The following is a 13,136-nucleotide window of genomic DNA, read 5'->3' as shown; positions in this document are numbered from 1 at the left end:
AGGAGCGAAAAGAGCCAACCACGTTGATGTAGGGTTGTCATCGACTCAAAGGGACCAACACAGGGGCCGTCTTTTGCGGGGAAGTCTTTGGCGCCTTCTGGTACCTTTCTGGGTTAGCCAGTTCTCGGTTTCGGTGCGCGCTTTAGCTGCTCTTGGCCTTTCGGACCCCTAACTTTGTCAGAAGCTGGCGGTGGCGCTCGCCCACTGACTGTGGCACGGAGTGTTCTGCCCTCTTGTGAACACGCCGACCGAAATCCCGGTCCAAAGCTCGTCGAGTGAGCGCGCCTAACCGCACAAAGGGCGTCCATATGTCGCTTGACCGCGCCCGCGCGTTGTTCTCAAAGTTGTATGAGGAGACCGTAAGTGGACCACTCGGCGTAGCGTTCAAGTAAGTGGAAAGACTCGACCTTTTTCACTCATAATCTGCTCGAGATCCCATGCGTCCACATACGCCTCGCTCGTAGATTCCCAGATGTTTTTGATCAGGCTCAAGCTGGAAGCAACGCTGGTCATCTTGATCCTTTCAAACAACGCCTCCAGGTGACGTTGAATGGCTTCTTGGTGTTGGGTGTCTCGGGCACTGATCCCTAGTATGACAAGTGGCCAAACCGTGATGGTGGCAATTGGACCGTCAGCTGGCAAGAGTCTAAGGGCTTGCATGGCAGCGTCGATGCATCTATGAACGAATGGCCTCAGGTGGAGTCTTCGGTATAAGACGTGGTCATGCCTTCGAAATGCGGTTTCCAGATGCACCAGCAACGCCTGTCGATATAACTCACCACACAGTACGTCTTGCTCGTTGGTGACGCCGGCGGGTACGCTCCATTTGAGGATACATTGCCGCAGAGAGTGGAACCGGGACAGACACTGCGGCGAGCATGTCCCCAGCGCTTTTTGATCCAGTTCTCGTTCGGAAGCAAGCGACGCCACGGAATGGATCAACGGAAAGAGATCCTGATGGCTACCAAGGAGGAATCCAGCACGGCGATGAGCGAGCACGTTGGTCGTATATAGTTTCGAGTCTTCGTCGTTCAGCAAATCCACCCAGGTTGGATTCGAAGATATTCTGTAGGCTGATGCGGTGTAGAGATAAAGTTCTGCCAGAAACCCGACGGTATCTGAGTCTGCTCTGCTCGAGGGTAGGCTGAGGAGTTCATTGAGCAGTAACCTGGCACCTGCGAGGTGTTGCGCCATATGATTTTCATTGGGATTCGTGTTCTTTGAGTCAAGTCAGCGGAAAGTAGAACACGGTGGCAGGCACCCACCTCTGTCAAGCACAGCATCAACGTTGTCGCTAGTAAGGCTGTGACCCCGGATCGATCTCCTTGGATGTATCTCTCAACCCCCGATCGAATTTCCGAGATCGCTGTGGAATAGTGTGTCCAGATGACAGGGCTCATTTGCTTGTTGGTTCGGATCACCAAATGCTGCCCACTGAACGCGAGAACGGCATGCATCAAGCCTCGATTATCCTGGGCGATGGGTAGGATCTCGGTAACAAAAGGATTGATAGGATCTCTCCTCGTCGTCAAGCACTGGGCTGTTTCGTGGATGTAGTGTTGCAGTAATGTTCTCGACAGAGGTTCGGTCAAGATTCCGCCAAAATTGGGAATTTGAAGTTGCACAGTGTCTTTGTGAATCTGAATGTTGCAAGACAGTGGGAGGGAGATGGTGAATGGCGACGGGCAAGGCATGCTAGACTCCGGCTCAGGTTCAGTTTGTCGGCTGACTTGATCTCCCTCTGGAAATCCCCCAGAGGCGTCAGGTGTAGACATATGCCGCTCGGATGACCAGGTGCAGGCCAAACTGTTCCTCTGGCATGCAAGACAAGTCGTCTTCCTTTCATCGCACTTTTTCCTGCGCCGCCTGCAGGTCAGACAGCCTGTCTTGGTCCTGCGGATCTTGGAAGCGATCATTGAGAGACGAGCGGCGCATGCACTTTCCCAGCTTCGCACAATGTATGTGTAGAAGAATGAGTGTCTCTCTGGGCAAGATGGCCCTTACCCCGGCAGAGATGAGACGTCAACACGCTGCCAGGGACGGAACTGCCAGATACTGTAGCTGCTATCTTTCAGCCCAGCCCTGGTATCGCCCTTGTTGCGGGGTAAAGATAAGCACATCCCTCGTATTAGTGGCTCGCCAGCGCCAATGGCCGACGAAGTAAAGTGCCTGGCCGGTGCCCAGCCCAGCCCCATTTTGTGATAAAGATTAATAAGTCCTTTCACAGGCACAAGGTCTGTAAGATCGGAGGGCAATTCGCCCTTTATGACTTCTCATTCCAACCATGTAATAATGCCAACCGTTGACCAACCTGGTAATATTGAAGAACTCCAAACCTCAACGCGGGGACCTGCCTGCTTCGGATGTCGTAAGCGATCGAAGAAATGCGACCGAGCCCGCCCTGAGTGTCGCAACTGCACGGCACGAGGCCTCCGTTGCGAGGGTTACCCTCCAAAGTATAGGTTTCGCCTGGAAAACGCCATTACCCGCAAGACGCCACAAGAAGTTCTTGCAGGTCGTGCAGCGACAGCAACAGCAACAATCCTGCCGCCCTCGGAGAGCTTGCCTAACTCTTCATCTCGCGGGGAAGGAGCCCCCTGCAGGAGCACCTCAGATGACGACAGGCATAGTGCTCGTCAGGCATCGGAAGCCACCGATTGGGAACCGACTGAAAGTCCGCGAGATGAGAGGCCGAATCTTCCCAAAACCAGCAACTTGCCAGCCTTCATTGCGCCAAAGGACGAGGTACTGGCTTTACCACAATCGCAAAGGCTTCTTTCCTACTGTGAGAGATGCCACACGCATGCAAGGGCTATATTGACCTCCTGTAGACGACGAGATCGTCTGTGATGCGGTCGTCATTGTAAACGATCGGACTCTCAATCCATTCCGAGAGCACATTCTTCCCCTTGCCTATCAAAATGCGGCAGTGTTGCAGTCGATATTGTTGTTGTCTGCACATCATGAGCTGAAATGTACCACGCACGGTATAAGCACCGATGTGGCACACAACCAGGGTCTTGCCGACATGGGTGAAGCGCTTTCGAGGTCACTCCAAAGCACTTCGCCTGATGACAAGACTATCCTGGTCGTGACGTTGCACCTAGCTCTCGACGATGTGAGTGTTTCTCTGCTGAGTCAACCAGGGCAAGCCTAATCCAATGGATATGCAGATGTACGGCACCGGCGTCGCAGCTGCAGAAACAAGGGCCTACCTTTCCCAAACCAGCGCGGTATGCGAAAAGCTGGCGGCCAAGGCGAGTCTTCTAGATCCATGCGAGGCTTTCCTCGTCGCCGCTCATACATGGTATGCCATATCATATGCTCGAACGATGTCTTGTTCACATGTTCTAGGATCCGGACGTTGAGCTTGATTTTCGCCTTACCGAAAACGACCGTTACCCGCGACCCCTGCACCAAAGTGATATCTTTAGACAACCAAAACATTGACGAGCTCACGGGCTGCCCCAAGATGATCTTTTCATGGATTATAGACACTCTGTGGGACAAGTCAAGGTACTCCCGCGGCGAGATCTCCAGAGGAATGCTCCATGAAGCTCTCATGGAGCGTAGACATGTTCTCAAGACCTGGGATGTCCTAGACGGTTTTACCTCAGGGCCGAAGACAGCTTTGGAAAAGTCTTTCCAACATGCTTGCCTGCTGCTTATCTTAGGAATGCTACCTCGTCATGGCCTCGAAGGTGTCGTTGTTGATGAGAATATCGACGTGGCGGAGGAAATCATGGTGTCCATTTCCACGATACTCGACACCGCAGCGAGGATTCCCGAGAATTCGAGTTCTCACAAAAAGGTGCTGATACCGTTATGTATTGCGGGCTTCTACACCACCATCCCACACCAGCAGCACTACATTGAGCTGTCCATCCAGGAAATCGCCCAGCAGACAGGATGCAGCGACCACTTACTCTGGAAAAGCGTCGCTCAAGATCTTCACGTAAGAAGGGATGCCGGCGGGTCACTCTCAAGTACTTTCCAGTGGCAGACATCAGGGAATCCTGGACCATGTCGGTCTTCTGATGGGCAGCACTTGAGCACTCTAGACGAACAATTGTATATCACATTTTGAATGCTGCACAAAGACTCAGTCACTGAGTAGTGAGTAGTGTGTGGTGCTTTTGCTCCTGTATGGTTGCCTTCAGCATCACGTCATGCCTAGGCGGTGCTGACTTGACTAATTTAGTTAAGGTCGTAGTCTTGGGGGTGTGGTGGGCTTGGTGGGCATACTTTTACCCCAGAAATCTGGGAGGAGGGGCAACAGGTCTTGCAAGTCGTCAGTGACCTGGTGGGGAAGATATTACTGTGACCATCGCCCAATACTGCAGCAGTCTGGTACTGTAACAGTCCCTCCTCCTCCTTCCCTCCTTACACCCACGAGATACACAGTACATTATCGTCCTGTCCTGTTCCATCCCTGCGCTAAATCCGCTTGACCTCAACTCATTCAGCTCACCACCGCCACCACCATCACCACCGACCCAGGTCATTGCTACTACCATTGAGCCCTCCCAAATACCCTGACCCTCTGCCGCGATCTAGTCCTACCGTGCCCTCCCAACGTTACCCCAGATAAGTCACCTCCACAAGGGCAACCCAAGTCATCTCATCATGTCCTCACCATCATCCTGGCAAGACCGCCGCTTCATGTTCCCCGCCGGCCGCGAAGTCCACCAAGGCAGCCGTCGGTACTCAGGCAGCAAAGGCTCCGACACGGATACGACTCTCTCGCCAACGACCTTAAACACCGCTCCACCACCGCCGGCCCCGACACCGATCGCAGAGGAACCCCCAGCGACCACCACGGGTGGCATCGTCCACCCACCCTGGGAAGGAGACCGACGCTTCATGTTCCCCGCCGGAAAAGAAGTGCATCAACCCGCTGTCCGACGTGGCTCATAGTCGTCGGGCGATAAAACAACCGATGCCGCCGCCACTCCTGTCCGCACCTCAGGGTCGCCGCCCGCTTCATCAGGAGGAGGAGGAGGCATTGCCGCTGCTATCGCGGGAAGAAGACGGGTAAGCATGCATGATCACTCCTTAAACACTTTAAACAAAAGTAACTAATATATACTGATGAAACCCTCTTCCATATAGTCCTCCGTATCGAGCCAGGGCGTCTTCAGCGGCCTCATGGGCGCGCGTGGCTCGGAAAGCTATGAACAACGCCGACAGGGTTGGGAAGATATGAAGTCGCCCGGCGGCATTGGCGGATTCCTTAGCAATTGGGTCAACAAGCCGGCGGAGAAGAAGTGAGGCTACCTGGCATTATTCTTGTCATGATGAAGTGATTGGAAACGACTCCCGTACGGTCTGGAACCCATAATAAATGCTTGATGACCGTTGTCGATGAGAATGACGAAACTGAGGGAGACAAGGTGTAAAGGAAAGGCTGACGATTCAAGGTTGGGTTTCACGAACCAAGATGGCGCTCCATTGGCCTGTCCTCTAACCCTTGCTATTCACTTGCAAGCGCTAGACGGCAAGAATCCGGAGTTGCACTCTCCTTCGACATCCTCCGATGAGGTGATGGAAAGCCGGAGTCATTATTGATGGAACAGGTGGAAGAAGGAAAGCGTCGGGTTAGACCACAGTTGTCCTATCCGAGTTCTACTCTCGACTCTCCTAGGACTTTTGACCCTGCTTGAGACTGGTTTGAGTTGAGGCGATACGAGGTGAGAAGCGATACAGACCGAAACGATGCACTGGATGATAACGATACGAGCAAGGCGCCTTCTCCCGGCCAGTCTGGACCATAATAACCTTTTGTCTTCAGCTGAGGGTGCCGATAACATGGTTCTGGCAAGATACGCCATACTGGGTGAGTGGCACGTACCCATGTGAGGTTGATTCGTGATAAACGACATGCAATCAAATTCCCCATCTCAATGGGCATATCGTTTTCTCTGAATCACAGTCAAGAGGCCAGAGTTTGAGGACCAGCGAATTGCGTAGGGTGTGGAAGCGACGATAGCGAAACATTAACTTGGTTGGTTTTCCTGAAAAGCCTGATTCAATTCTACTTCGAATATCCGTGAAGAGGCTTGGGTACCCGACATAGCATAAACCCGCAGCCAGAGATGGACCACAATGTAAAACTGCACCCTCACCATAAGCATGTTTGTCCGGCAAAACAGGAGTAATGTCTCTCGCATTGCCAGCGACTCGATATCGGCTTTGCGCTGGACCAGTATTGTCGAGGACCTGCTCTAACATGCGAGCTGCCTTGGAGCAAAGCGAAACTTTGATGGTCTGTAGATATGTATTGCCCTTGCTTTTCTCATACGATCAACTCCTAAGATTACAAGGCCTGCTCTTCCCTATCTCTTCTAATGCTCGTGATGTGGTTCGCCGTGGTATTCGACAACCTTGAGTCTTCCAAGCATTTCACCCACAGTAAAGAAACCTAAAGCCTCAGCAAAGACGATGCCCACGGTGGTCAACTGTCGTGAATTGACATTTCGGACGCTGCTGAGGAATGATTCAGGGTTGACGGAGCTCGCTAGGGAGCTGACGCTTGAACCGATCGCTCGAGGATTCCGGAACATATTGATCAGAGGTTAGAAGTAGGATTGAAACTGTGATAGAGGCCTAATATCCATTAGTCACAAAACATTTAACATGACTTAGTTATACTTACGGAGGTGCTATGTTCTGTCCCTTGAAGACAATTCTCGTAAGCTCCAATCCGACGCGGGAATAGTAAACAGTAGGAGATATTAACGCTAAATCACTATTAGTTTCGTGTCTAAATCTACTGGCTGTTATCTCTCTGCCCTGTTCACGTTGCTATATATCCCAATCCCGGCAAAGAAGCCCGCACCCTCGAAGTGGCAAAGCAGCACGCCGAACAAGTCAAGGCCCACGAGCCATGGATCTCCTTGTACCGCGTGGTAGCCGGGAAAGTTATCGACGGCAAACCCGAAGCTTATTTCGTTGTTTCTCGGTTCGTGCACGTCTGTTCTGCATGTTGGGTCGAGTTCCGCTGATTGATGTCGACAGGCTGGACGACATGAGTAAGATACACACGCGCAGGGAAATGGAGCATCACCAGGTCACGCTCAAAGCGATCCAGGATGAGGATCTGCTTAGGGAGCCGCTGAAATTCTCCATCTTGGAAGATGTGACGGTGTGGATGAGATGAAGTGCTACTTGACACTAAGTAGCTTTCGCGGAATGGTGATATTTGGGGTCGGCTTCACGTAACAGCAAGGTTCCAGATGGCAATGTGCTGCCTACATGTCGATTCAAGTACTTACTCTCGAAACTTGTCCTAGAGCGGTCGTGACGTTGATTATGGCTTCAGTCCACTTCCCATGAGAGTTGTAGTTGGTTGAGACATGCCATTGTGATAATGCAATGCTGTTCCATCCTCGTTGCCGGTCACCATTGACCCGAACCGCCGAAGTAAACAATATATTTTGTCTCGTCATAACTCTACGGCATCGATTGTGAATACTCACCAAATTGACTCTGCAACCATACCCTCTTAATATTTACAAGTCTATCTCGCATCCCGGTTCAAATCACAGTACACCATCGTAGTCCGCCCAAGTCTTCATAAGGTCCCTGGGACAAGCAGCATGACTTCATCAACCATCAAACCCGCCGCGAAAAGAATCCACCAAATCATCAAACTCAAACCCGAACACTACGAAGCATACAAAGACTGCCACGCAAAGGTCTGGCCCGAAGTTCTCCAGCGTATCAAGGGTTCACATATTGAGGACTGTGTGTGACCCTCTTTAACCAAGCATCAAGCACAGATTGCACCTGCCCAGTCACAAAGCTAACTCGGGGTGTTTTGAGACTCAATATCCTACGACTCCTCAACAGGTATCCTCTTCGCCAGTTTCAAGTACACTGGCACCAATTTCGAAGAGGACATGGAAGCCGTACGCCAGGACGCCAAGACTAGAGAGTGGTGGAAGATGACGGACGGGTATCAGGAGAGTTTGAATCCGGGGGCGGTGAGTTCGGAAATGGGTGGTGTAAATGGGACGCCGGCGTGGTGGAAGGAGTTGGAGGAGGTGTTTTATATTGCTTGATCTCAACCTCGTGCTATGGGCTGGTATGACGAGATAAAGGATCAGGCAATGCACTGAGACTAAAAGCACGCATGATTGTGGCATAATGCATGATGGTAGTGGTGTTTTATGATACAATATCCAAAAACTTTTTGTTCCGCATGGAACATAACAGCTCGCCTTGCCACCACAGGGCTTCATGATAGCCTTAACCTGCTTCAATATCCAGGATTCAGGACGCCATATTTGCCGCAATCTGTCACGACATGGTTTTCGCTTTCACCAGACCACATATTCATTTCCGTGGTTTCTTCTTGTCTTTCGCGCCATGTTCCAGCTCATCCGCCTTCCTCTTGTGATTCTGGGTGTTCTCATTTTCGACAGCGACGTGATACTTGTGGGGGGATTTTGCTGGTTTCGGTCCTCCCTTCTCAATCATTGCTACTTTTCTTAGTAGGTCATATGCTAGTCCGGGACGTGCAAGGACTTGGTCAAGTGCCTCTGCCCAATCGCCAGTACTGTCCGGGTACTCACCTCCACCATGGACAGAGCACTGAGCATCACCACTAGTAGAGCCTTTTTCGTAAACCCAAGTAGAGTCTCCATCTTCATCTTCACTGCAGTTATCGGAAGACCGTGCGTAGGCATCAGGGACCTTGATAAGGTTGTAGACCAATTGATCAAGCATAAGCTTGTAAAGAGGGCAACTCTCATTAGTGAGCTCTGCCACTACTACCATATAGGTAGGGTGGAGGAACCATACTTCCCAATGTGCAGCAAGCTTGTCTACCAATGCATTTTGTAACTCTGGCATGCCATACTTGTCGGCCATCACATAAGCGCAAATACTCAGCCCAATGTCTTCGTTTGGCGTGATTTCTTGGACTTTTCCGTAGTAAAACCAGTCGGCCAGGATGTCAAAGGCGCCACATAAATCTTCAGGCAATACTATCTCGCTTGTCTCCTGCTCGAGCATCCCAGAACTTAGGCATTTTGCAAAGAAGGGACTCTTCTTCACGAGAAGACTTCGATGCAGCTTGTAGAGCTTTTTCTGCTGGCCAACAACTACGTTGACGATGGGACTGACTGTGAAACTGTATATTGTATGAGATTGATATCGCGCATCTTATAGGGAGTGATAGAGTTACCTTTCACACGTACAGCCGCTCTCGTGGCCCAAGGAGTCGTTCGCCATTTCTCTCTCGGTCTGAGATCGACTTGTGTCTGGTGAGAGATGAGCCATACAACACTGGCAGCTAGAGATTGGTATAGCTGACCGTCGAGATTAGTGAGGGGTTTGTCGATGCTGTGGTAGGTCAGCAAGAGGGCATTGTCCGAACGGTCCATGGTCCGGATAATAGCTGAAGTCAATATTAGAAGACTCTGGCTCGGGAGAGGTTTCGTGATGGACTTCGAGTTGGAAGTGAAAGCCAAGTGAAGAGAAGCTCAACCTGACCTCAAATTTGCCAATGATCATTTGAAACCGCAGTCACTTTAGTGTGCGGTAAGTCCAACAACGCCTGGATCCCAGGATATAGAATAGTGACAGAACTGTCTCGAGTAGGGGCTGTGAATGCGATATGCAAGTAAACTTGGTAACGTATGATTTTTTCATTCAGGTGTGGTGATGACTTGTTGAGGGACTCCCACCCCAATGAACCTGCGTTCTTATATCTGATTGAGGTCACATATGTGACTTGCTCTTCCCATCAGACGGCGGCTACCGGCCCTTGACCCAAAAATCACATCTAGACAGCACCAGCGCCCTGCAACAGCCCATCAAGCTGTCCCTTCTTGCTCTGCAAATCCGAGTTTCCACCAATATGCTTGTGTCCGATGAAAATGTTAGGCACGCTTCGTTGGCCGGTGATCTCCTCGAGCGCATCTTGGATCGCGGCTCCGTCATCTACATCACACACAGCAACGTCAGTCCACATCCCCATCCGTCAAGAACACACACTCATGGTGCCGGGGTACATACCAACTTCATCCAGCTCCAACAGGAAGTACTTCGCGTGCTTCTCGTTCAACAGCGACTTTGTAGCGCGGCAATAAGGGCAGTAGGACTTTGAGAAGACGACGACGGCATTGTCGTCAATGATTTGCTGGGCCTTTTGCTTTGCGGCGGACATGGCGGCGGGTGAAGTTGGAGAAGACCAAAAGGCGCGGGTGATGGTACGGAATGGGGCGAAGAGTGAGGAAGCTATGTTTGCGGTGTTGTGTTGGTATATAGGAATGAAGGAGGGGTGCGGGCGATGGAGGGTTCTATTATATGCTTGCCGACTGAAGGACGAAGTCTGATGGCAAAAAGTATTTGAATACCGAGGGGTCACTAGACGAGTATGGCGCAGCATTGACAAATCCTCATGGAGAAGTGGCCATGGGAAGCGATGATGTGATCGTCTGCTACCTAAGTTAGAACGGCGATGGATGACCTCACCAGGGTCTCGTCACGTGACATATTATTATGTCAGAGCAAGACATGTGAGACGAAGGGTTAACGATGAATGTGCTCAAAGATGTCGTTGCTTCATCAACGATGAAACTTGACACAGCCTGAGGCCTAAAAGGCTGCTATATTCCTCCCGACCGCCGTATCAAAAGGGTTCCCGGTCGGCCAGGACGAATGTTGCTGCTCTCGACCACAGCTCGGTACCTGCTGACAAGGCTGTGATGCTGGACGAAGTATCCAGTCTATCACCCATCCAAGCGGTTTTGCCTGTGTTAGCCTCTGTCCAGTCTAAAAATGCTGGTCATCTTGTCACCCTTTTCCAAGTCACTCTCATAGACCGTCCCCTTGAACAATACCATCTCTGCAAACCCTCGGCTGTGGGTTGATCCAAGCCCAATACACCATCGGCCATCCCTAATGTAGACGAATACAACAAACCAAGTCAAGCCCGCTAAAATTGCATCAACGAAAAAAGGCTCATCCTGGCACAAATGAAACAAAACGCTCTGTCGTGTACAGAAGTTCATGATCCTCCTCCTTCGGCTGCTGGTGCTTACATCACAATGCAGCACCCGCAGCTCTTGTCCTTGACTTTTTCGTCCATATCATTGTGTTGCAGTCGCCGAACTTGCGGATTGCTGGGTTGAGTCGGGGTGCTGGATATATTTCCCATTCTCGGACTTTGTATGATGGCTGGACTTGTGACTCTCGGCATCGTGCTGTAACCCCCATTCGTGCTGCCACTAGTTCCGGGTCGACCATTGGCAGAATTTCTTGCACTTGGTAATGGTCTCAATGGCCATGAAGTGTTATCCTTGCTACTGTCTGGCACAGGGGATGAAGGCGACGGCAACACTGGAGACGCCCCCTTCACAACACCGTTGCCCGTGTGAATTGCCAACGGTGAGAAATTGCGATCATATGTTGTGGGAACCTCCCCGGCATCTTCCCATTGCGCCTGTTGCTGCCGTCGAGCATGAGTTGGGATGATCTGTTCATCCGGCGGCAGCATTGGATCTGGCTTATACATGGTGGCCAGCCAGGGGGGATCCACCTCGGGTCTGTTGATGGCGGTCCGAGGTCGGTCCAAGTCCCCAGACCTGGTCCCAGGCCTTTGATTCGGTGATGGAGTTGCCATAGCTTTGGTTGTGGTGGACGATTTTCTCATGGATGCAGTCCCTGACGCCTTTCTTCCGGCAGATGTTCCAGGTGGTGATGAGGGTGCTATTTTCGGTGTAGTCTTCATAGGTGCTGGCTGCTTAAGGGAAGGTAACCTGGTATCATTTGTGATTCCAGGCGAGTCACTTTCGTCAAGCAATTGCGTACTTCCCGTGCTGCCCTTCCGCAGTCTCGTCTTCAAGACAGGCAAACCCTCCTCGGGGCTCATGGAATTGCTGACAGCGCGTTTCCTAGGCAAAGGTGTGTCTCGTTCAATCCGTTCGTGTGGTATTGGTAGTGGACTTGACGTCAAGACCGGTATTTTAGAGCCCGCCTTTCGCACCACAGGGTACGAGTAGGACTGTGGTGGTATGGGGTCGGCGGCAATCTCTTCTGGAGTGCGCAAGTCCCAATTCGATCGCTCGTCTTCCTCTTCAACGGCTTCTGGCCTGTCGTCGTCAGTCTCGTTTCTGCGAGCGTCCGGCGGACTGCGTTCCTCCCTTTGTCGGCCCTGGCTCGTATCTCTCTCTGTACTCTTGTTTGGGTTGCGCCGCGCACTGGCGAGGTTGATTCCTGCAGCTTGCAATTCTTCACTTTCAATCTTGGCCAGTTTGTCTCTGTGGATCCATCCTGGATCGTTCCGATCAGGTCGGTACATGTTCTCGGGGATGTCATTGTCGTTGTCCTTGGATTGCTCGCCAGTATTCGGACCGCTGTCGTCGCCCTTGTAAAGATCAAGCAGGCTGTCTGCCTCACTGTCACTTCGTATCAGCGGCTGTCTTTCTGTTTGACCCAGTTCCTCCACCCTGCTGTGAGTGACGCGACCGGTGCCATTAGTGTCTTTGCGGTTTGGGGCGACGCTAGATAACGGGGCGCGACTTGAGCTCGTGGCATTTTGTCGAGGGTCGGTAGGAGTTCGTTTACTTGAGATCGGGTTCTGATGCCATCATGTGTCAGTACTCGGCGCCAGCCTTTTTACGTGACGTGTAACATGTTCCAACGCACCTCTTGACTAGAAGATCCCGCCACGGCATATCCGATGCCTGAGCCGTTGACGACAGTTGTCGCTGTTCCTGCAGAAGCCACTCCTGCCATGTCCACCGCTGTCAACTTCCAGACCTTGACGGGGTTCCCCTCAGTTCAGGGTGAAAACGCCATGCATGCCGTGCCCAGTGATCAGAGCCATCCAAGTCAGGACGCGCCGATGTTCTTTTGGAGATCACTGGTAATGCCTTTCTTTCCTATCGTCTCAATCTCAGGCTACGTCCGGGGCGATGTGCAGCAGGGGGTCAGCCGCGAAGCTGGCAGAGGAGCACGCTGGGGGGCAAAGGTGTGGTACAAATCGGAGAATGCCTGCAACAACGTCGAACAAGTCGGAAGCACGTCGTCATCAACATACAATGCTAGGCGATTATGGAATGGAACAATGCAGATTCAATGAACAGGGAAGTATCGATTTGGAAAAGTATCGTGCTGAAACGTGT

The 13,136-nt window shown here is 51.6% G+C and overlaps 7 protein-coding genes across 7 annotated transcripts; 3 read left to right on the top strand and 4 right to left on the bottom strand.

Annotated features, from left to right (window-relative positions):
- Positions 1-212: 212 nt before the first annotated feature.
- Positions 213-2,179, bottom strand: EDD37DRAFT_14857 (fungal-specific transcription factor domain-containing protein). The gene is made up of 2 exons (XM_062809647.1): positions 1,266-2,179; positions 213-1,218 (listed from the first exon to the last, which is right to left on the bottom strand). The coding sequence occupies exons 1-2, from the start codon at positions 1,914-1,916 to the stop codon at positions 385-387; spliced, it is 1,485 nt and encodes a 494-aa protein (XP_062674512.1). The 5' UTR covers positions 1,917-2,179; the 3' UTR covers positions 213-384.
- Positions 2,180-2,226: 47 nt separating this feature from the next.
- On the top strand, positions 2,227-4,141 carry EDD37DRAFT_614857 (fungal-specific transcription factor domain-containing protein). The gene is made up of 4 exons (XM_062815560.1): positions 2,227-2,785; positions 2,832-3,118; positions 3,174-3,307; positions 3,355-4,141. Exons 1-4 carry the CDS (start codon positions 2,266-2,268, stop codon positions 4,085-4,087), a joined length of 1,674 nt encoding a protein of 557 aa, XP_062674511.1. The 5' UTR covers positions 2,227-2,265; the 3' UTR covers positions 4,088-4,141.
- Positions 4,142-4,626: 485 nt separating this feature from the next.
- On the top strand, positions 4,627-5,271 carry EDD37DRAFT_603545 (uncharacterized protein; the record flags this gene model as incomplete). The annotated part of the gene is made up of 3 exons (XM_062814661.1): positions 4,627-4,884; positions 4,918-5,034; positions 5,113-5,271. The coding sequence occupies 3 exons, from the start codon at positions 4,627-4,629 to the stop codon at positions 5,269-5,271; spliced, it is 534 nt and encodes a 177-aa protein (XP_062674510.1).
- Positions 5,272-7,468: 2,197 nt separating this feature from the next.
- On the top strand, positions 7,469-8,211 carry EDD37DRAFT_614843 (rhamnose mutarotase). Its single transcript, XM_062815559.1, has 2 exons — positions 7,469-7,746; positions 7,825-8,211. The coding sequence occupies exons 1-2, from the start codon at positions 7,599-7,601 to the stop codon at positions 8,061-8,063; spliced, it is 387 nt and encodes a 128-aa protein (XP_062674509.1). The 5' UTR covers positions 7,469-7,598; the 3' UTR covers positions 8,064-8,211.
- A 126-nt stretch (positions 8,212-8,337) lies between these two features.
- On the bottom strand, positions 8,338-9,389 carry EDD37DRAFT_644413 (uncharacterized protein; the record flags this gene model as incomplete). The annotated part of the gene is made up of 2 exons (XM_062817511.1): positions 8,338-9,128; positions 9,191-9,389. 2 exons carry the CDS (start codon positions 9,387-9,389, stop codon positions 8,338-8,340), a joined length of 990 nt encoding a protein of 329 aa, XP_062674508.1.
- Positions 9,390-9,790: 401 nt separating this feature from the next.
- On the bottom strand, positions 9,791-10,174 carry EDD37DRAFT_603542 (glutaredoxin 3; the record flags this gene model as incomplete). Its single annotated transcript, XM_062814660.1, has 2 exons — positions 9,791-9,948; positions 10,024-10,174. The coding sequence occupies 2 exons, from the start codon at positions 10,172-10,174 to the stop codon at positions 9,791-9,793; spliced, it is 309 nt and encodes a 102-aa protein (XP_062674507.1).
- A 547-nt stretch (positions 10,175-10,721) lies between these two features.
- Positions 10,722-12,836, bottom strand: EDD37DRAFT_14735 (uncharacterized protein). The gene is made up of 2 exons (XM_062809636.1): positions 12,658-12,836; positions 10,722-12,589 (listed from the first exon to the last, which is right to left on the bottom strand). Exons 1-2 carry the CDS (start codon positions 12,745-12,747, stop codon positions 11,048-11,050), a joined length of 1,632 nt encoding a protein of 543 aa, XP_062674506.1. The 5' UTR covers positions 12,748-12,836; the 3' UTR covers positions 10,722-11,047.
- Positions 12,837-13,136: the final 300 nt, after the last annotated feature.

The sequence above is a fragment of the Exophiala viscosa genome, assembly GCF_022695815.1.
Source record: "Exophiala viscosa unplaced genomic scaffold EDD37scaffold_1, whole genome shotgun sequence".
Classification (NCBI taxonomy): domain Eukaryota; kingdom Fungi; phylum Ascomycota; class Eurotiomycetes; order Chaetothyriales; family Herpotrichiellaceae; genus Exophiala; species Exophiala viscosa.
The sequence above is the reverse complement of the archived record's forward strand: the minus strand, read 5'-3'. Positions and strand labels throughout refer to the sequence as shown.